Source organism: Anomalospiza imberbis, chromosome 14 (genome assembly GCF_031753505.1).
Source record: "Anomalospiza imberbis isolate Cuckoo-Finch-1a 21T00152 chromosome 14, ASM3175350v1, whole genome shotgun sequence".
Taxonomy (NCBI): Eukaryota; Metazoa; Chordata; class Aves; order Passeriformes; family Viduidae; genus Anomalospiza; species Anomalospiza imberbis.
Genome location: NC_089694.1, coordinates 6,627,055 through 6,649,789, shown reverse-complemented (window position 1 = coordinate 6,649,789; position 22,735 = coordinate 6,627,055). Strand labels below are relative to the sequence as shown.

Below are 22,735 nucleotides of genomic sequence, written 5' to 3'. Positions count from 1 at the left end.
CTGTGCTCTTGCTAGGATTGATCCCTGAAGCTTCATGTGAAATCGTAGACAGGTGGAAACTGTAGCACAATCTTATCCTGGCACAATCACTCCTCCAGGACAGTATCAGCATCAATGAAATAAGAATGGATCAACAGTATCACTACTGAGGGCCAGAGGACACTTTCCAGAGTGAAAACTGAGAAACAGCATCCAGGAGCAAGGTTTGCCTTCAGTCAGTTGTATTTATTTATGAAAAAGTTACGGAACATGGAAGGATTCCAAAGTTTTCTTAACTGTATTTGGCAAACTTCAGGTGGTTAAGCAAGACAATGGTTACTGTACATGCAACTAAAAACACAAGACCTTTATAAAACATTGATTTTACATGGTAAAAATCAATAAATCACAGCAACAACAACTTCTCCTGGAGTGACTGTTTTCCCACCATCATTACTAGATCTTCCATGCCACTTAACTTGTGCAATACTACAAGTCACAGAGCACTCTGCTGCTGTCTCAGAAAAGTTGAAGGCCACTTTTTATTTTGTGAAAGTCATTCTGGGTCCATAACAATCCTCCTGTCATGGGAATATTCAATTCTGCAGAGCTGTGAGGAAGAAAATAAAGCACATTAGCCGTGGGCGGGTTTGGAAGATCACATCACCAAAGTAATTTTGATAGCACTTTATTTCCAAAATATTTCTTGTTTTTAGCTCTGAAGCATTTATCTGCTGAAGTGTTCTTTGTTTTTAATCAGTTTGTTCAAGTCCTGAAACATGAAAGGTACAAGGCACAAACCAGAAGAAAGGTGATCAGGTATGAACAATTCGGAGGGAGAAATGACTGCAGAAAAAACCAGAGAACAATTCTCATCTGAACCTTCATGTGTCCTTTGCAGCTAGGATTACGCTCAGGTGAAAGGCTAACACAGCAAGCAACTGACAAGAGAACAGTCTCTCACAAGTTACAAGTCTTCCATTACTACCCATTCCTATGGCCTTAGAAAGAATCGTGGGACTTACAGAGACATTCAAGGATGCAACCCCTAAAGCATGTTAGCAACCTCACTCTCAGAAAACTCTAAGTAGTCATTATTTGCCAAATTTGCTCCTGCTCTCAGGTAAAACTGACACTGGGAGCCAATAAAAAGCATATATGCTTATCAAAAAGCTTAAAACATCTCCCTGAGGATGACAGCAGCTATTCAAAGCTTCAGAGATTGCCTCAGAAACAATAAACATGAACTTTTGACAATATACATTCACAGCATACACCAGAAAACCCACCAAAAAATGGACACAATCTTTTGGGAGGAAGGAACTGCAGAAAGACAAAGAAGGGCATTGCTTTTAGAAAGGGTGTGTCCCACTGCCTATGCTGCAGATGCTTTTTCCAAGCACCTTACAGATATTTTCTAAGTAAATCATCAAGTTTTCATAATCTCTCATACCATCCTTTAGTACCTCCCTTCATGAGCCTGGTAGAACAGCTCTCTGCAGACAGAAAACTTAGAGGACAATACCAAAAAAGCAAATAGCAAACACCCCTTCTGGTGCAGGCCATACAAACACCTTTGGTTGGGGGAAGCAAAAAACCCACATAGCTACAAGACAAAGGACAAGGTCTCTACGCGGAAGAAAATGCAAGCAGTCAAGAAAATCTTCTTCCTTCTGCCTTGGGGAAGTCAGACCACCTTTCTAATACCACGTGTCCTTTGGCAAACGGAGAAGCTGCTATGCAAGGGAAATAATCATGAACAAGCTGCCATTGTAGCACTCCTGATGAAACCTGGATTGTTTCCAGGCACGGCTACAGGAATAAATTAGGTTCTGATCCTTTCTATTTGTGGTAGCAACAGGTTTTCCTCATGTTTCTAAGATTTTTTTTTTTTGCTTGGCATCCTGCCAGGCTGTAATCTGAGTGGAACAAACTGTCTGCCCCTTTCACAAAGAGATGCAGAAACACATGTTACTTTTGGGCTGGTATGTCTTCTCATTTTCTACACAAGTATTTTCTAGTAATATGAGTTGCTTGACACATTACACTGTTCAAAAAACAGCCTGAAATTTACAAATCTGGTTTGTAGCTTTTTAGCCTGCAATTAATGTTTATATGTATGTGATGAAACTGGTTTGACAGCTTATAGTATTCAAGTTCCTATGACTTCAAAGTGTGAAATAACGACCCTATTAAAACATCTCCAATGAGCTTCATTTAGTAACAAAGGTGATCTGACTAAAGCTTTATAGAATGCCCCTGTTATTTCCAGGACAATTTGTGTTTCTTTACTGAGGTCAGATCTGCAGCTCTAAATTATTAGCTACAGCTCTAAAAGGTCACTGGGCACTGCCACCATATTGAAGATCAAAGCCCCAGCTAATAGAAACTTCAATTTTCAAGCCTTCTGGGACTGTGTTGATACCTGCTAAAGAGCAGTATTTCATAAACCTTGGAATGGTTTATTTTGAAAAAGAGCAGAAGGAGTGAAGATAGCAAAATTAGAAGATGGCGTCCTCAAAGGATACCATTAGGGCTAGGTTTAGAGACAATAGTAGATATTTGGGTCAAACTATTTAAAGGGAACTTAAAAGGAAATCTCAGCCCTAATTTTTTACATGGTGTAGTAAAAGGCACAGGGAGAGAAATGCATTTCATGGCTCAGGGGCAAAGTCCCACCCACATCATTACTCACTTTGTATTGAGAGGCTTCCACTCATCCCTCACTGGTTGATCAAGCAGGGACATCATAGAATAATTATCCAACATGAGACCATCAGGGTCATCTGTCTGCCCTGGGAGTTTCCCAAGAGGAAAGTCTTTCCATCGTACTTCATCTACATAAAAACAGTACAAAACCAAGAAGTCTGAGTTTCCCAGAGAGATTTTTGGAACACAAGATCACCCTCCCCATGTCCACAAATACTGCCCCCTGCAACTCAGCCCTTCAGCAAATGATCTGCACCAATGGCACAGAAGCAGACGACAATTTTGCTTTTTGCTTCTGTTCTCAAAACATCCAGTTCTAACAAGCTGTTCACATCAGCATACCTAAGATGTCTCTTTTTTTTCTTTTTTTACTTGACAAAATTTCCCAGTGAATGAAATACAAGAGTTCAGTCTTCTACTGGCTGCTTTTTTTTTTTTCCTCTAAATGTCATTTTGACTCCAACTCCGCGCCACCAACTTCCTCCTCCTGTGTCTGTGTCCCTCCATGACTCATCCAAAATTCTTAGCTAAAGAGACCTCCAACCCCAATGAGAAAGTACAGCTACTGTAACAAAGCTAACAAAACACTGGATATATTGTATATTCCTTCTAAAATCCTGTCTTGCTCCTTTCTTTTGTTTGCCACCATGTCATAACAACCATTTTCCCAGAGCATGGAACTTAGGTTCACAGACAAACTGTGCTTTCAAATACCCCCAAGTCAGACAAACAAGAAGTTCAAGAAACATCCATATTTTCTTCACCATTCTCAGCTGGCATATATGCTGCCCCATCAACTGCATACACTGAAATTTTAAATAGTTTGGAAAAGCCTAATAAAAAAATAAATAAGACAGTAATAGCATGCTCCTGGAAAACACAGTCACAGTATTTTACAAGCTTAAGTGAGATGACTCCTGAACATAAACAAAACACTGGAAAACCCACATTTTTCAGTAATTTGGCATTTAGATGACTTTGAAGCACAATTTAATTGTGCTTCCAAAGGGCTGAGATGTGTCTGCATTTCAATTAACGTTTGTCAGTGATGAAGACTGTCTTAGAGTCACTTTTTACCTGCAGTGATCTGCCAGGCAGACCCTTGCAGTGCTGCCCTCTTCTCAGCAATGGCCACCATGGTACCAGAATGAGCAAGTCCTTCCAAAGCATTTGCTTCAGTCACCATCTCTTCTTCCTCCTCTTCAACTTCCTCTACACCATTGTCTCTCTCTGGCACATCTTCTTGTTTCTCTACAGTCTGCCCTTGATTTTTAACCTGATTTTCTTGCCTGGCTCTCCACTGTAAGCTCTCTATAGTATAAATTGGCTGTTCACTGCCATCTGAAGAGAGGCCTGGACTGGACAGAGGGGCACCTCCTTCTGTGTAAATGGAAGCAAGATACAGAAGGTTCTTCCGAGAAGAACGTGGCAAGCGAGGTCTCATGATTGTGAGGATCCTAGAGAGGGAAAAGGGCAATGGAAAAGTTTTAAAGAGTTGATAAACCTTCATCTAGAGTCTTTTTTGCTTTTAAGTGTTTGTTTTCTCCAGGACAGCTGGCTCACATAACCCATCTAACAGGTAAAATCTGATTATTTTATCAGTGGATGCTGGAAAACTCTGTCTTTGTGATTAAAAATAAGGACTTGGGATACTTCTAACTGAATTACTGCTTTAATGTTTTCATGTACAGAAGTTAGGAGCTGTGGTAAATTCCTATCACCTGAATAAGGTCACATCTCTACCAAGTCACTTTGCTTCTGAACAGGTTGCTTCTTTAAATACCTCCCCAGATAACCTCTGCTTTCATTTGAAAGGTGCAATCCTTTAAAATTCTTTTCCCTCTCTTTTCGTGTAATCAATGGGGATGTGAATAGCAGCAAGTGTGGCTTTATATGCACCTGTTACAATTTCTACAAGATGCAAAGAAAGGCAAGGGAATGCAGCTATAACTCAGCATATCACTAGGGAACCAAAGCTGTTACAGAGCACTGTTTGCTGTTCCTTTTCTAGGTCACAGTATCAAACTTACAGCTGAAGAAGATGTGGGGTTGCCCAGCAAGGAGCTTGCAAGCAACTGTCAGTCAGTCTTATCCACTGCAAAGGAACTTTACGGAGGAACAGCTCCTTCACAGACACCTGCTTGTTACACTGTTGTCTTTTCTTCCCTTCAAAGAAAAGAATGAAAAAAACAGGGTGCTCAAAACTCATCAAAAATATACCCTTCATCCCTCTGCATTTTTACTGGAACCCAGCTTCAAATAAGCTGTCATTTTAACCCAAGTGCACGACCAGATGTACCAACCAAATACAACATCAAGGTTGTTATAAAGGACTTGACAATGCGTGGACAGCTCAGGTAGCTCCACCAGCCTTGACGGCAAAGCAGGGCAGACATTCCCAAACTGGCCCTGTGCATGTCACAACAAACAGGAAAGCCACAAGATGTGTTTATGTTTATAACAGTGTTATCCCAAATAAATGCAGTGTACTGCATCTGGGACCCAGTATCATTCCAGATAGCTCTGCAAACAGTAGATTTAACAGCTGGGAACCAGCAGCATTCAGGGATCTCGGTACGTCATAGATATGCTCAGCACTGACTGAAAGCACCAAATCTTAACCTATGCCTGCCTGAAATACTGCCAAAATCTTTGTGCAGACCAGAGCAAAATCTCTGGAGCCAGACCAGGAGAGGACAGAAGAGGCACCAAAATTAAGGGGTGCAAACCTCTGCAAGGCTGCACGATGTCACAGTATAAAAACCCCGTTAGCAGAAACCTGTGACACTCTCAATAATTAAGGCCCTTCAGTGCCCATCTCTGGAATGAAACATACAGTCTGCCAATTGTAACAGTTCTAAAGAGTCAGGAACTGAAAATAAAATATTACTTATTATTTCTGTGTACGTTTAGAAGGCATAACAATCTTGTGATAGGATCAATAAAGGACAGCACCACTATTTAGTATCTTATAAAGGCAGGCTTCTGTTAAGGGAGAAAAGAACTCAGAACAGAGATCTCGTAACACACGATGTGTAATAGTAGCAGAGAGCATATAAGGATGTTATTTCCTACAAGTATTGATGTCTGGAGAAATTACCACTCAATGGCTTGATCTTTCCTGCAAGGGATTCGCTTTTCCTATCTTTAGGAGGCTGCAGCAAACTTACCAGTAACAATTTCAATTTTTTGCTAAGAAATACACGCCATGCACAAGCTGCAGGTGAAAAGTCTAAGAAATGCAACAATAAAAGCTTTATGTTCACATGACAAAATTAGGCTACTGCATTTTATACATAAAGGTCCCACCACTTTACAGTACAGTTTTACACTAGTGCAGAAGAAACTCTTGTGCTTTTTTAAACACAGAAATTCAGACACACTCACCAGCATTTACTTTGGCAATGCCAGTCAGCAACTCAGAAATCCAGCTGATCAAGAACTGAGGCCGGAGCTCTGAAGAGTCAGAACATTCCTTCAACTCTATAAACATTTTCTCCATTAGGATCTGTGTGAAACTTCGTGAAAGGAGGCCTGACAGCAAAGGCTGCCAAAAGCAGTAAAATGCTGGGGGAATTTTGAATTGCCATACCTCTTTATTTGCTGCAATAAGAAGAAAAAAAAAAAAACTAATCAGAGAAGCCAGAAAATGGTGCTCTGTAATTTTTTTATGAAATACAGGTGTGACACTTGCTCCAAACTAAAGAGGTTTGTTCTCAGATCACTGATTCCAGGATATTTCCTGAGGTCCTCACTGAACCTGAAACTATTATTTTTCTTATACTAGGCAAGTAAAATAAGTAGCAATTTGATAATTAACACAAGGAAATTATTAACACAGGAAGATCTGTTTTGTTAATCCCTTTCCAGTTTCAGATTATTTCACACATAATTAAGAGCTATTCTATCTGAAAAATATAGTGCAAAGAGAAGGTTCATTGAGCAAAGCAATATAAAATCAAAAAGCTTTTAAATTTTTCTATAGTTACATAGTCATGGAAATTTGAGAATCTTTCTTGGAAAGTTCTTCAGCTGTGAAATAGGGAATTTATTGATTTTCATTCCCTCTAGATGCCTAGTTCTCTTGAAAACAATAAATGCAACTCCCCACATATGGGCAGCAGCTTGGAACTAAGATGCAGCTGGTGACTGAAGCTCAAAAAACCCCATCCATTTTGATTTGCTTCAAATCTTCAGTGTAGAAAAGAAACTAGTGTGGGTTCCTGAAATCAGCAACTATAGCAGAAAAGGGCAGAGATGCAAGTTTTCAAAGATGTTTTGACTAGATATTCAGTGCTGAAGAGCTATCCTTCCATCCCAAGAGATTTATGCAAAAGCAGTAGCTAAGCATGGCCATAAGGGGTTCTGGAGAACAGGGCAAAAGATGTTTAAGGACCTAGATATACAAAAAATAGGCAGCCAGTTAAGAGATTTCAATATAATGAGAAGAGAAGAACAGACTTGGTCATAACACTAGCTATGCATTTTCTACTTGGATGATGCATAAAACACTCACCTTCATACTTGATATTTAGCATCTTCAGACAATCCATCTTTGGGATGAGAAAGCCATCACTGAGAAGAGCTTCAGCCACTGTTGCCCTAGAGCAGAGAGACTTATTACTGCCACTTATTCCTTCATGTATCAAAACACCACCTGCACCAGTTCTGAAACAAGTTTGACTGCCAAACACCTGGAACTGTGAGGAGGGAATGGAGAATTTTTTGTTCGAGCAAGAGACCTGGTAGTGCTGTTATTGTATGACATATATATGTTTATATTCAAAACGTCAGGAGATACAGCTCTTATCTGTAGCATGATACTCTCTCCCCTCTGCAGTTACACCAGCTAGATTTCTCAAAGCAGGTCAAGATCTCCATGCAAATTTATATGGTAATAAGGAAGTCTCAACACACTAGGTGTTCAAGGCTCTGTAGTAATAGAAAGATAAAAAATATAGAAAATGCCAAGTATTGCCCTGCAGTTTTGAAGAATTCCAAAGGTTACTGTGAAATCAAAATCTCTACAGGGTTGAGCTTTGAAGAGCTCAACCCTGGGAGCTTTTTTTGGGAGCTTTTGAAGACACTGAAGATGCTGCATGCCTTGGGGCCAGCATCACTAAGTCTTGGACAACACCTTGGGCACCATCTGGCACAAAGGGCCATTGCTCATTAGCACACATCAACAATTCAGTCCTCAAAGATGTTGAGGAAATCCACTAATTGCTTTCTCCATGATCAGCTACAGGACACTGTGAAAAGGCAATTTAATAGGTCTACAGCCCAGTTCAGCACCATACCTTTCACCTCAGCTCTTTATCAGAGACAAACCTGTTTTCCTGCATCAGGTCTTTGATCTGAGCCAAAATCCAGTCCAGTTCTGAAGAGGAATCAGACCACAATTCTCGAGACTTGGAAATAGACGGCATAGTCTGCATAACCTGAGCGAAGGAAAAATTCAAGCATTAACAGAAGATATACTCCCATGACAAAGACTTTATTGCTATGACAAGAAGACGTACATGCCACGTGTACTTCATCACCAGCTCCTGAAAAAGTTCACAAATGCTCCCCTTTCTTGGAATCTCCAATAAGCCCAGATCTACCTTATAAACCTGAACAAAGTGCCCACATTAGGAACTGTCACAGCTCAAATTGCTTGTTCTCTGTAGCAAAGTTTTCCTTTGGCAAGCCAAGTATGACAACACTAGCAGACAGACCTGAGCAAGGAACTAACTAAGGCAACAAGGAAGATAAAACATATTGCCCAAGAAAGAAAAGAGAATTAATGGAAGTGCTGATTATCAGAGTGCACTTACCCGGAATTGCTCGTTCTTGTAAGATATCAGAACATCTCTGACTTTTTCTAGAAAAATAAACATAAATATATCATTTAAGCAGAAGATCAACTGCGTAAGGGAAGTTTGTATCTAAGGAAGCTGCTTAATTTTGCTAAATTTACACTCAAGGAAGGCATTGGTCAAGGCATCATGGTAGGAACACCTACCATGGAATTCCTTGTGTTTCTGACAGGCCTCATGCTGTGGGGTTTGAATCTCCCATGCATCACCATCCAAATCTGCATTTGCTTCCACCTCTTCCTGCTCTTCTTCCTCATCCTCATCTTCTTCACACAAGTTATTGCCCAGCTGACGGCTCCAATAAATCTTTCGTAGCCAGTCCAGCACAACATCACAACCTAACAGAGAACAGAAAACATCTTCTCAGTGAGGATTTGTTATGGCAAAAAAGAATAGGTGGCATATTGCTAACTTGTATTATGAAAGTAAATGCTATTAACCAGTAAGGAACCCTGAAAACATAAAAAACTTCATTAATGAAAATTTGAACAAATTAAAAAAAACCCCAAACAAACAAACATACAAAACCCCCAAAATCCAAACCAAAACTAACCTCCAGAAAAAAAAGAAAAAAAAAAAAAAAAAAACAGGAAAGAAAAAAAAGCCCAATCCAGTAACACAGGCATTGCAACTACCCATCATTTTTTTGGGGGGGGGGGGAAAAATGATTGGATACTGTTATGGCACTGCAGCTTGCTCAAGCTAGGTCAAATTTAAGCAGCAACTAGATCCCTGCAGTGGCATTCTGATGAGAAAATGAGTCAGTACTTTAGTATCACCATGGTCAACACAGCATCTACAACAATAATATTCTAAGGACCATGCTGAAGATTATTTAACTGGATTCTCAAGCCTTAACCCAAAATTTCCAGGAGTCTCTTCCAATGTTATGAGCTGGTCATTCACTCAGGGTTGCAGTATCCACATTTCTCCCTAAATGGGATTTTTTAAGAGTCTTAGGTGTCACTAAACCATCAGGAAAAGCTTTTACCTATTTCCCCAGGACGAACTTCCTGTGCTGTAAAGAAGCAAAAGCACCAAACTGTTGCAACCAGCTGTTGTTGTTTCAAGTATTTTTTTTCAGGGACAGGAGAAAGCCTCCGAACATTTGCCCTGTGAGGAACCACTGGGCACAGCTCAGCTATCCTGACAGGGCAGTGGCAAATCCTCTCAGTGTCTGATATCACAACTCTCCCTGCTGTCCTGCAGCACCCCAAAACGGAGGCAGGGGTGCTCCCCTCGGGGCCTGCAGCTCTGGCACTGCCACCCCCAGCGTGCCTCAGGCCAGCCCTCCCACAGGCGGCCGCTGGTGGCACTCACCCTTGCGGCACAGGGCCAGCCGCGGCAGCTTCCCGTGCGTCAGCTCGTGACGGAGGTCCACCACCCACACGGGGATGTCCACCTGCAACAACAGCCAACACCTGACCCCTCTGCTCCCACTGCATCTGCCCACACCTGCAGGCAGCCCTGCACAGCTGCAGAGAGCCTCCACCAGGTGGGAACAGCACCTTCCTGGCCATTCCTGCACTGTGGTTCCCCCGCTTCCCCCTTCAAGAGCGGGCCAAGATCCCCCAGCTCTATGAAGCCACTCCTCCTGTGGCCTAGGATCCCTACAAATACTTGCATTTTACAGTTCAAGTCCTTCAGTGTTACGTGCAAGGAGAGATTTCTTTTTAGACAGAGGTGTTACGTGTAATTTAATGTAACTGAGAAGTAGTTAAACTATATTTAAATGGGTGAGACATTCTGGATAACTATATATCAAAGATACAAATAATATCATATATAACACTGAAATTTACACAGCAATTTGCATGCAGTTTTTTGCAACTTTCTTGAGGACAGCTACCTTTAACTAGGCAAGACCTTTGCTTTTAAGCTTGATCAGTTTTAAAAAGCAAGAAGCAGAACTTTTCTCAAAAACTCAGGAAAAAAAAAATCAATTAATCATTCTCACACAGGGGCCCAAACATATACAGTAGAGTCTCAAATACTGTCTGTCCTTCACTGTCAAAACCTGTTCAGCCCCAGGTATGATGTTCAGTGCAGCTGGCAGTAAAAGGACTCAAGTTGGTCCTGTTACGACAATTACAGCTTGAACCTTTCCTCCTCCACACGAGTGGAAAAGCTCACCTGAAGAAAGAGACATGAGATGAAAATACCTGCAATTGTGAGTGGTTTTTACATACAGCCTTGCTTGTCAAAGACTAGGATTTACCAAGATTAAGCTCTTTTTCCTATCTCAGTTGCCAAGAAAGCAAAACGTGTGACAGTATGTCAAGTGGGACTACACACATGTAAATCAAGACTTTTGATCACATGTGATTCAAAAAGCTTTTAATAGCCTTTGTTACTCTTATTATGACTTCAAAGAACAAAGTTTTAGATTCAGTTGCAATAAACTTGTTTAAAACTACCCCCCACAATTTCATCCACTCAGTGCTGTTAAGAAACTGTAAATTATCAAGCAACTCTTATTAAACAGTTACCTCTCTTGCTAATTGTCTCAGAGGAATGCTGACCATCTTCTGTTTCCTTTCTGTGATCAAGTTGACAAATCTACATGCAGGTTACAGAAAAAAAATAAATGACTATCAAGAGCTGCAGAGAAACTTGGAACTCCAGAGACAAACTCCCTGTGTACTATACAACCCTGTGGTCCCAGAGATGCAAAGTCAACTCAGATACTAATAACATCTGTCCAGGTCTTTCTCTCAAAGCACAAGGGCCTTGAGAGCCCTTACCTTACAAGAGCCAGCCCATAAGAGAGGATGAGCTCGTGTGACTTCAGTCTGCCAGATGAATCGAGGACCTTACAGCGAATCAGTTCTGCTGTGCAGTCCACTGCAAGAGGCATCTTTGGACCGTACCTAGAGGCAAAGGAAAACTAGGTGAGCAGGCTCACACAAATACACTCACCCTGTAAAAAGGGCAACTTTCCCCCTACATTTTGTCTCTGTGGTACATAACAGCCTAAGAAATGGTATGTTGAGACAGCATCCAAGGCCCTTTCCAGAAGGCTTCTATTGGAACAGAGTGGTTACACGGTTACTCCTAAGCACATGTTAAATGAATATTCACTGATACGCCAAGCACATAGACAAGATGCTTCACCTAGGCTGGTCTTGTGTATGGATGCAGCAGAGGCAATTTAGGGCCTTGGAGATGCTCACTGCCTCGAGAAATCAGCCTGTGAAGCTACGGACATGCAGGGTTTCTACCTGCCCTGCTCCCACGGGGCCACCGTGCTCTTGGCATAAGCTACGTGCCCGGAGCCTCCCGCAATGAAGAAGGAGCCCTGCAAGACGGGGCCGCCTGCCCGGCTGCACCGCCGGCCTGCCCACACAGCCCGGCCGCGGAGCTGCTCCGGTGGGGAGCTGCGCCCGGCTCCTCGGCGGCCCCCGGCCCAGGACCGCGAGCGCCGGGCACGGCCGGGGCCGAGGGCACGGCCGGGGCCGAGGGCAGGGCCGGGGCCGAGGGCACGGCCGGGGCCGAGGGCACAGAGCGGCCGCTCCCAGGACAGAGGGGCGGCCCCGAGAGCCGCATCGCGCTCCCCGCCCGCGGCGCGCGGCCCGTACCGGCTCTTCCATGCCGAGACGCGGTCCAGCGCGTCCTGCTGCAGCCGGCTGTCCCCGCAGTACAGCCCCACCATCACCTGGTCCCACTCCGCCCGGCCCCTCCACGCCACCACGGTCTGCAGCGGCTTCAGCCGCCTGCGGGCCGGGTACGAGCTCGGCCGCCCGCCGCGCCAGGCCGGGCCCGCGCGGGCCGCCATGCTGCCAGCGCCGCTCCTCGCTCCGCCTCCCCGCGGCCCGGCCCGGCCCGGCCCTGCCCTCCCGGCCCTCCCTGCCCGGCCCTGCCTGCCCGGCCCTGCCCTCCCTGCCCGCGCCGCTTCCGCTTCCCGCGCCCGCCGCTCGCTGTGGGTGCGGCCGCCTGAGGCGAGCCCGGCCCCGCGGTTGCTGCCGGGGTGCGGCGGCGCTGGCGGCGGCGGCCGCTGCGGCCCCCAGGGCTCGGGGCCGGAGCGGAACAGGCGCGTTCTCCCCTTGGGTATGCAGGGAGCTGAGACACAGCGAGGTGTGTCCTGAGTCAGAGCGAGGGAAGCCTTGCGAGAAAGCACAGGACCATCCCCAAGAGCCACACCATGTGCCCCATAATGTTGTCCAAACGCTTCTTGAGCTTTGTCAGCCTTGGTGCTGTGACCACTTCCCTGGGGAGCCTCTTCCAGGGCTCAATCACCCTCTGGGTGAAAAGTCTTTTCTTAATAACAAACCTAAACGTCCCCTGATTCGGCTTCATGCCATTTCCTTTAGTCACTGGTCACGAGAGTGAAGAGATTGGTACCTGCCCCTCCACTTCCCCTCGTGAAGATGTTGAAGAACACAATGAGGTCTGACCTCGGTCTCCTCCAGGCTGAACGAACCGAGTGACCTCAGCCATTCCTCTAAGGCTTCCCCTCCAGACCTCTCCCCTTCCTCCTGGCCCTCCTTTGGATGCCCAAAACAGCACAGAGTCCTCAAGGTGGGGCCAGCACACTTCTTGGTGAGGAACTTTTTTCTGATATCCATCCTAAACCTCCACTAACACAATATCAGGCCATTGCCTTGGGTCCTGTCCCTGGTCACCAAAGGGAAGAGATCAGTTCTGCTCCTCCTCTTCTCCTCATGAGGAACTTGTAAATTGATGAGATTTCCCCTCGGTCTCCTCCAGGCTGAACAGACCAAGTGACCTCAGCCCTGCTCATCCAGGTTCCCCTCACCAGTTCTCGATTTTTATGTAACAAAGTCACTGGGCTACTAGCCAAAATATCTGCATGGGGTGTTTTTTCCAAAAATAATTACATAATCTATTACTACTCAATACCATTTTAATGTAATTTACTTTCTTGAGGCATAGATATAAATTAGGAATATTCCCCTTTTAACTGGGTAGTCTTGTTACGTATGGTTAATTCTGAAATGGCTGAAGTTTTTGAGTTATAAAAAACCCAGCATCCCATTGTTTATATAGCAGGATGATGTGCTAAGATTATTTTGTTTAAGAAGTAAAAATTCAGTATACAATGTTTAAGTTTTTAAATTTCATTACGCTTGTCTTTTCATTTCAGTTTTGATTAAGTTTTGTCTGTATGTATTATTTTTCTGTTCACAATAGCATTTTAAGGCTGCTTTATTTTTCTTGAAACATGAGGTAACTTCCCTCTATCCCAGTGCAAGTGAAAGAAAAAAAAAAACCACTGCAAACGTTTCAGGCACAAAGCACATGAGACATTTGAGAGGCAATGATAGTTGGTTACGTGTTTTTATTTTGAATCAGAATAAAGACTCAGACACTGGATATCTCAGATTGTCAGGATGCAGTGGGGTCCAGCGGCAGGTCACTCAGTGAGCCAGAACCCAAGCATGAAACCAAAACTGCTGGCGCAGGGTCCTCATCAGCCCAGCACCAGGTGAGGTGTGCTCAGGGCACACCCAGGTTCAGCCAAGGCTTCTCATGGTGAGGCAAAGCCGTGCTGATGAGGAGGGAATCTGCAGACCCCATTTGCACCACATCCAGTGACTGTTTGCCAGCATCACACAGACCAGTGATCACCAGTCACATCCAGAGTGAAGCAATCACTTTGGTAAGACCACAAGGAGACATTTTGATAGAGTAAAACCATTTGGTTGCAATAAAGACAAAACAAGAGAAACATCTACATGTTTAACATGGAGATACAATAGTGTATTGATACAGAAGTAATGTACCAAATAAGAAAGATGTAATGAGGCATTTTTAGCTCATGAAAATCTTTCCATCTTTATTGGTTAGAAAGTGAAAAAATCCTCACTTTTAATAGAACCATAGAATGTCTCAAGTTAGAAGGGATCCACAAAGATCATCAAGTCCAACTCCCTGCTCCTTGCAGGACTATCATATGACACTAAACCATATGACAAAGAGCACTTTTGCCTCCTGTAATGAAAGAATCAATAAAAAGAACCTATTCTTGCAAAACTTAGGGTTTCTCGGTAAAAAATTACTTTGTGCATGCTGACCAGTCCTGCTAACTTGAACTGACCTGTGAATCAGCATGGAATACATACAGCTCCCCCTCCTTTTTCATGTTCCCAGCACTCCCCAGTGTGGAAGCATGAGGAGTTGCCTGTCACTGGAAAACATCAACCCAGCTTCATACAGCACAGAAGTGATGGAGAAATAGGGCCTGTGCTTGGCAGCATGGCTTTGCCAAGAATGTGAGAGTCCTTCCCTTCCCTAGACCACACTTCTGTCTCACAGAGTCTCTTAGTTGAATGTTTCCCCAGCAAGAGGAGCACTATGAGGCATTTTGCTTCAGTGAAGGAGATGGGAAAAGCACTGCTGCCTGCTGGTATCACCCACTGTGACAGCAGTTTGTGGTGTGGTTCCTTGATGACTCCAGTGCAGCCCAGCAAAGGAAGGGGCTTAGGCTTATCTGTGCTTATGACTGGCTCCTTTGGCCCTCCTGGGGAGCTGGTAATTACAGAATTATAGAATGCAGTGAGTTGGAAGGGACCCACAAGGATCACTGAATCCAACTCCTGAGATCATTGTCCAAATGCATCTTGAACTCAGAGAAGCCTGGTGCTGTGACCACTGCCCTGGAGAGCCTGCTCCTGTACTCAGCCAGCCTCTGGGTGAAAAGCTTTTTCTTGATATCCAGGCTAGGAGTATATGAGGGCAGTGGCATAAAAATGGATTGCATTGGGTCCCTGGATGTGATTTTTGGCTGTGTGGTTTCCTTAACCAACCATGTAATGCACTTTGTCTTACCCTATTCCAAAACTCCATCCTCTTTAACTTAAAAATAAAATTTAACACAAATTTTCTCACAGCGGGTTAAGGACTAAGCTGCTTCTGATGCCCAGCATGCCAAATAAATTTATGGTCATGAGGTGCCTGCTAGACCCTTAGAGCCTTTGGCACTTCCTTGTGAGCTTGATTTCCTATCTAGGTTTCTAAAGAAGTGAATTTTGTGCCTTCCCATGCCAGCCAAGCTCTCCCAGACTAGCATCGTCTGCTCATCAGGAGCAGCAGAAAGGGAGAATTAAGCCTTCTGCAGCAAGACAAAATGAGCTATACTGGCTATCAGCTTTCTTGTTCAAATGAGATTTTGGAGTGTAACTGCACAAAGTGAGGTGCTTTGCTACTGCTGCAAGCCTGGCCAAGGTAGCTAACTGTGTTGTGTCCCACATCCTTTTCTTGCACTGATTTGCAGCTCCATCTCCCTACCCCTTTTGCCACAGAGTGGCACCAAATTGGCTGGTGCAATTCGATCTTGTGACTTCCAGCACAGTTGCAGAGCGTGTTGAGGTGAGCAGGATTTGAACTGAGGTAAAGGACTGCTCACTGTGGCCATTCATCACTGTTAAATAAAATTGTGTCCTACTTGCTTCCCAGCCAGTGACATCCTGAAAGCAATTAGAAGTTCAGTACTTCTGTACCTCTCTTCTGTTTTGTTAATATTGTCCACATTCAGTGGGCTGGGATTTCCAGTGACTTTAGCCGTGTTAACTCCATAGCATCCATCTGTGCTCCCTGTGCTTTGAACATGGTGCATTTATTAGAACCAACCTGTCTCAGGCTAGAAGAAAAAAGATTTAAGTCCCTTCAAGAAATCTCTTAGTCAAATGTTTCATTATGGGGAGAGCCAGACCCGATCCACTGCTTCTGTTTTTTCCTACAAAAGCTAGGACAGAGGTGGATACTGCTCACAGAAGGGATAGTATTTGTCAGAGTTACTGTAGCCATGAAACATGATGAGAGGGGCCACTGACACTCAGGGCACTTTCAGACAAATAATCCATATTCTTACCCACCCTGAATACTGCCAGCACCATGACTGGTGAGAACTTGTTGTGCCCATGCAGGCAATGACTTTCCTGGCCCCTCAGGGTATGGAAAATGTAGAGTTTGGTGCAGCACACTCACACAATCTTTCAGCCTGCATCTGCAGAGCCTATCTGCACAGCCTGTCCGTCGCCAGTGTGACTCAGCAGCATAGGGAAATTCAGTTTTGGATGGTGAAGGCAGAGCCTGGTGAGCCCCAGGCTCTGACTCACAGAAAACAAATACATTTGACATATGCTGGATGTGAATGAAAGTTCCCAATCTGGATGTTCCTTGGGATTCAAGAAGGAGGACCCTCAAGACATTTGTGCTTCAAAGTGTTTGCTCACTGAGGTGCAATAGTGCCCCTTCCAGGTATTTCTGCCTTTTATTGTTTCTGTGCAATTGTAGCTTTGCTCTTCTGGATACATTTAGATTTGACGTCACTGTAGTTGTCCAAACAGGTTTTCATTCTGGCCCCACAATGTTTGCAAAGAAGTGATGGAAAATCCTTAGTGACTGAGTGATGGGAGAGTGCGTGTAAGGGAGGGTCTGTCCACTGGCTGTGGCCAGGCAGCTTCTAACCACTCTGATGCTACCACATGTTGAACAAACCTGTTTTCAGCCTGAAGATTGTGCCTGGAAAAACAGCTGATTGCAGTAAGGCCAAATCTTTCCCACCTAACATTCTAACTATCCTTCTTCCAGCCTACCTCTGCCTGCAGAGGAGCTCTGGAGGAAACTGGTGACGAGTGAGTCTCAGAATCCTCACCAAAGGCTTTAATTGTAGCCACCCTCTGTCCTGGCTGCCAAACTGCAGAATTCATTCCCAGTGATACCACTCGTGTCACTATCTAAGGAGACAGAGATGATGTAGTGAGGTTGGTTTTAATCTACTGCTACCTTGGCTTTCTTTGAAACAAATCTCCATCCCACCATTTATTTAGGAGGAAAATATAAAGTGAATATCCTTCCCCCACCCTAGCCTTGCACAAAGCTGACCCTCTGTGCCTTCTATGTTATTAGGATTAATAATCATGTCCATATGTATTCATTTAGTTCTTGGCAGCCAGTATGGCTTCATAGCATAGATCAGGTCATAGATTTAGGTTATTGCTTTTTGTCTGTTAAAAAGTTTGTGACAGAGTGAACAATTCTCTCCTTTCACATTGGAGGTATAGTTGATATATGCCTTGGAGGTATATTTGATAATAATAATTGGTTTGCACAGGACTTCATCTTTATACTGATTCCCAAAGATGAGCTGATAGGTCTGCACAATTTACCAATGGGTGAACCCTTACAATTTATCTTTGGGATTACTGAAGAGAGGAAAGCCTCAACCCCTCATTCAGCAAAGCATGTGAGATTGTGCTTCATTCTGAGTGTGTCTGAAAGTGAAGTACCTATTTAAGTGGGCTTAAGATCCCAGCTACCTGGTTGGAGCAAAAGCTTCCTATTTATTCTGGACCAGGGTAGACTGATGCTGGAAGATAATAAATGTGTGAGCATTGCTGTGATGGTCTTTCTCTCACAGCCCTGATTAGATGCCTGAGGTAATAATATCGTTAGTAATAATGATGAAGCCAAGGCACCCGTGGTTTTAATGCAGTTTGTATCAGCTTGTCACTGACTGTAGATAACTATTTGAGTAACCTGGAGTGGTGAAATCACATCTTCATGGTTCCTGTTCCTTCTGCTAACTGTGGTACATTGAACTATACAGTTGCATCACAGATGCAAGGTGTAAGTCCCTCTGACTGTATTTTTTTCTAAAAGGTTTCCTGTCTGCATGTTCTTGAGCTTTATGAACTGGAAACCTGAAATTTCTAAATGCACTGAACATAGCCATGGTACTCTGAGAAGGACTTTCCATATCCTAATAGCTTTACTTTAGTGAGTGTCTCAGGCTCATCTCCATTTGGGAGATTTCTCAGCATATTTTAAACTGTCAGTGTTGCAGATGTTGCATAAATGGAGAAAAAAATAGACAATAAAAATAAAATTATTGCTACTCTCTCCCTTCCTACCTTATTTCTGTCTAGATTTACAGAATCGTAGAATCATAGAGTATGCTGAGTTGGAAGGGACCCTGAAGGATCACTGAATCTAACTCCTGGCCCTGCACAGGATCATCCCCAAGAATCCCACCATGTGCCTGAGAACATTGTTCAAGTGACTCTTGAACTCAGACAGCCTTGGTGCTGTGACCACTCCCCTGGGGAGTCTGTTCCAGAGCTCAAGAACCCTCTGGATAAAAAGCTTTTTCTTGATATCCAACCTAGACTTCCCTGACTCAGCTCCATGCCATTTCCTTATGTCCTGTCACTGGTCATGAGAGTGAAGAGATCAGTACCTGCCTGTCCACTTCCCCTCGTGAAGATATTGAAGACCACAGTGACGTCTCCCCTCAATCTCCTCTTCTCCAGGCTGAACAAACTAAGTGGCCTCAGCCACTCTTCATAAGGCTTCCCCTCCAGATCCTCCCATCCTGTGGTCCTCCTTTGGACCCTCTCTAACAAATTAATGTCTTTTTAATATTGTGGTGCCCAAAACTGCACACAGTATTCAAGTGTTCCTGTGCCAGTGCAGAGCAGAGCAGGGCAACCCTTCCCATGCCCAGCTATGATGTTGTGTCTGATGCCCCCCAGGACATGGTTGGCCTTCTTGGCTGCCAGGGCACTGCTGACTCAGATTCAACTTGCCATTGTCCAGGATGCCCAGGTCCCTTTCCTGTGGCACTGCTCTCCAGCCTCTTGTTCCCCAGTCTGTACATACAGCCAGGGTTGCTGTGTCCCAGTACAGAATCTGGCCCTTGTTAAACTCGTAGAGCTGGTAATTGCCCACTTCTCTCATTTGTCCAGGACTCTCTGCAGGGCCAGCCTGCCTTAGAGGGAGTCGACAGCTGCTCACAATTTAGTATCATTGGCAAGGTTACTTAGTATTCCTGCAAGCCCTGCATGCAACTTGTTAACTGGGCCAAGGATGGAGCACTGTGGAACCCCACCAGTGACAGGTCTGCAGCCTGATGGTACCCCATCCACTCCAACTCTTTGTGCCCAACCTGTGAGCCAGCTGCTCACCCATCTCATAACATGGTTATTCAGCTGTGTGCTGGACATTTTATCCAGCAGGATACTGTGAGAGATCCTGCAGTATCTCTTACAGTATCAAAAGCTTTGCTGAAGTCCAAAAAGATTACATCAGTTGTCTTTCCTAGATCAACTAGGTGGGTTACTCTGTCATAGAGGGAAGCATGTTTGACAATCAAGACTTCTCCCTCATGAAGCCATCCTGCTTGTGACCGATGCCTGCATTGTCCTCCAGGTATTTTTCAATATCTCTCAGAATATCTTTCATTATTTTAATGGGCACTGAAGTGAGACCAACCAGCCTGCAGTTTCCAGGACCCTCCTACTTGCTTTTCTTGAAAATCAGGACAATGTTCACCAGCTTCCAGTCAGCTGGGACCTCTCCAAATTCCCAAGACACTCAAAAATCATTGAGAGGGGCTTTGCAATGACATCAGCAGCTCTTTGAGAATTCTTGTTTGAATCCCATCAGGCCCCTTAGATTTGCGGAAATCCATCTGGAGCAGCAGACCCTGCACAATTTTAGGGTCAACTGGGAGCTGATCATTCTTGCAGTCATGGTCCTCCAGCTCAGGGCACTGAGACCTCTGGTGTGTGCTTCTTTCACATTTTCATTTACAGAAAACTTCTTCAATATTTGCAGTCTTTCTCATCTCAGACTCCCTTCCACACTGCTGGATGGGACATCCTCCATAAGCTCCTGCAAAATGCTGATACCTGCTCTAGAGTTAGCCCCTTCCATGTACTCCTTACTGTTCCTCCAGCTTGGAGCTACTTGTGTGCACTCTGCTAACCCAGTGCAACAGCAATGAGCTGGAAGTGTATCACAGAATCACAGAATATTCTGAGTTGGAAGGGACCCACAAGGATCATTGTGTCCAACTCTAAAGTGAATGGCCCGCTGAGGCTCAAACATAGCACCTTGATGTTGTTAGCGCCATGCTCTATGAACTGAGCTAATGCCAGCTCCTGTACAGTCATGGAAACATGAACTACCCTGGAGCCAATTAGTCTGTTTTACCTCATTGGAGTCCCTTGTCTTCTGGAGACCACCTTACATCTTCCTCCTCCTTGCCTTTGTATTAACAGGTTGGAAAGGACACAATGTCTAACATTCATACTGTCTATCGCTGGTACAAGCAGGACCTGAACCCTAGCACCCTCCCTCGCCTCTGAAACTGAAACTGAAAACTGGTGTTTGCTACAGATAGTGATGCAGTCTCTGGGTAAAAGTCACTTGCATCCTTGCTCTGACCCAAGCCCTGAAAATGTGGCCTTCTCCTCCTTGAGATCCACCAACCCATGGCATATATATTTTAGATGAGCCTGTGCAGCAGGAAAATTCAAAGAAAACTTTGCCAGGGAGATCTTTTCTGTGACTCATCTGTGCTAGGAGGGGAGAGTTTCTTTTTCATGTCTCAGCTGGGAGCGGTCCATCCTCCAGTTCCTCAGCAGGCCAGTTTCTGACGTGTTTCTGAGCCACTGCACTAACACAGAATGTGCGGGGCCAGAGAGGGAGGACTCTGCTCTCTGTCAGTGATTTGTGGGGAAAAATCCTTTTTAAAAATATGCCTTTCTGTCTCCCTCCCCCACTTCCCTTTTTCCTCCTTCAGTGTTGCCACCTTGTAGTATTTTAATCAGAGGAAGCAGATATATCAAGGAAGTCAATGGCAGGGGCGAGGTGGGTGGGGGGGGCAGAGAGGAAGAGGAGGAAAATCACATCACAGCCCAGTCTGCCAGTGTAAACACTTGATGATTTCCTGTTATTGTAGCCTAAAATGTACCATGACATCATTTGCAGGCCTCCTAGAATCACCCAGAAGGAGGAAAAGCCAGCATTCCCAGCCCGCCCCCAGCGTGAATCCAGGGGATTCAGACCCTATAAGGCAGTGAAGCTCTGCAAGCAGCAAAGATAGTGTTTCGAAAGCTTTCTTGTTCTTGGCAATGTGGAAATTTCACAAACAGGAAAAACTGCTTTTACTTTTCCTAAAGGGGAACCGTTTATGCCTCATGAAATATTAATGCCTTGAACTATGGTTACTTTAGAGGCAGAGCAGAAATACATGAAATGTTCTTAGATGAGGACAAACACAGGGAAGCCCCTCACCAAAATCACATCAGATTTTCATTACCAGACATCTACTTTTTTATAATGCTCACTTTCATTCCAAATCACTCTACACACAAGGCAGTTGAGTCAAATGCTGGGCATTATATAAAAGAGTACAGTATTAAATTAATCTGATAATTTTGAAAGGTGAAGCTAGCTCTCACTATATAGCAGATATTGCCTGTGAAATGTTCTTCCTCCATTTCTAAGCATTAAATAAATTCCTGGAAAGTGAAGAGCCAAGCTCTGTGGAGCCTAGATACACAAACAATCCTAGAATTTGACTCAAACAGTCAGATTTCTGTTTCGGTTACAGTTAATCACTCAGTCTGCACCACTGTAAGGAAGAACAGAATCAGGTTCAGAGAGATGGGCTCTCATAACTTTTTTTGAGAAGGACCATAACTAGGCTGATTTCACAGCACATCCTTCAGCTGCAATCTCTTTGGGCAGACTTTCACATGACCACAGTGGGATATCTGCAAAATCTGGGGTTTTTTTTCTAAAAAAGGTTAAAACTTCATAAATACAGTACTGTATATATAATCACTTGGACTCAAACCCTCCCTTGCACACCTGCCAACTGCCTCACACATCAGTAACTGCAATATAACTTTTTGTTAGTGAAACATGGGAAACCAGTGTTTTCATGTTATATGTAAGGAAAATGAGACAATGAGATTAAATGAACCTGTGTTCTACAGAATGAAATTAATTGTCTTAATCTGGATTTAAACCAATCCTATGCCTCCAGATAGTATCAGAATATTAGATTTATTTTACCTTAAAGGAGACTGGAAATTCTGAAGACAGTCAACCTAGAGAAGAATACAAGCAAGTATAATAAATAAACCACACCTGAGATTGATATTAAAAGGAAACAGAATGGTCTTGCAGTTTACTGGACAAAAAGTAAAATAATGTATAAATTTTTCTGGGTTTACTTTCACTTGGACTTACTGGAATACAAAAGTGGGCTGTTCCCCATGAGCTATTTTTGGATTGGAAAACAAAGATATTCAATCTTTCACCATGCTGAGCTCTTTTCAAAGCTACATACAAGATGATTAACACTCATTAAGTAGTTTGCTCTTCATTCCCAATGCTGCAGGGTGCAGCACTAGGAGCTGAAATGAATT

The 22,735-nt window shown here is 44.0% G+C and overlaps 2 protein-coding genes and 1 long non-coding RNA gene across 4 annotated transcripts in view; 2 read left to right on the top strand and 1 right to left on the bottom strand.

Moving 5' to 3' along the window:
* ZC3H12B (zinc finger CCCH-type containing 12B) overlaps positions 1–7,060 on the top strand; it is a 34,701-nt gene extending 27,641 nt beyond the window's left edge. For both annotated transcript variants that reach the window (XR_011004044.1, XR_011004042.1), the window contains one exon: positions 6,760–7,060. The gene's annotated coding sequence lies outside the window, so the exon portion shown is untranslated. The remainder of the gene's footprint in view (positions 1–6,759) is intronic.
* LAS1L (LAS1 like ribosome biogenesis factor) lies at positions 205–12,351 on the bottom strand. The gene is made up of 13 exons (XM_068204678.1): positions 12,128–12,351; positions 11,294–11,419; positions 11,039–11,108; positions 9,870–9,951; positions 8,696–8,887; positions 8,508–8,554; positions 8,020–8,129; positions 7,205–7,290; positions 6,076–6,291; positions 4,719–4,854; positions 3,766–4,145; positions 2,675–2,816; positions 205–589 (listed from the first exon to the last, which is right to left on the bottom strand). Exons 1-13 carry the CDS (start codon positions 12,322–12,324, stop codon positions 499–501), a joined length of 1,875 nt encoding a protein of 624 aa, XP_068060779.1. The 5' UTR covers positions 12,325–12,351; the 3' UTR covers positions 205–498.
* A 406-nt stretch (positions 12,352–12,757) lies between these two features.
* LOC137482409 (uncharacterized) lies at positions 12,758–21,680 on the top strand. Its single transcript, XR_011004047.1, has 3 exons — positions 12,758–13,067; positions 14,661–14,782; positions 21,288–21,680. It is a non-coding gene; the product is annotated as an uncharacterized lncRNA (long non-coding RNA).
* The last annotated feature ends 1,055 nt before the right edge of the window (positions 21,681–22,735 follow it).

Bases quoted from the DNA above. Each gene is read 5' to 3' on its own strand.
- LAS1L (XM_068204678.1), bottom strand. From the start codon at position 12,324: ATGGCGGCCCGCGCGGGCCCGGCCTGGCGCGGCGGGCGGCCGAGCTCG. The intron at 11,109-11,293 runs GTAAGGGCTCTC...ACCTGCATGTAG, and splicing joins TATGGGCTGGCTCTTGTAAG to ATTTGTCAACTTGATCACAG. The intron at 8,555-8,695 runs GTAGGTGTTCCT...TTATTTTTCTAG, and splicing joins GAAACACAAGGAATTCCATG to AAAAAGTCAGAGATGTTCTG.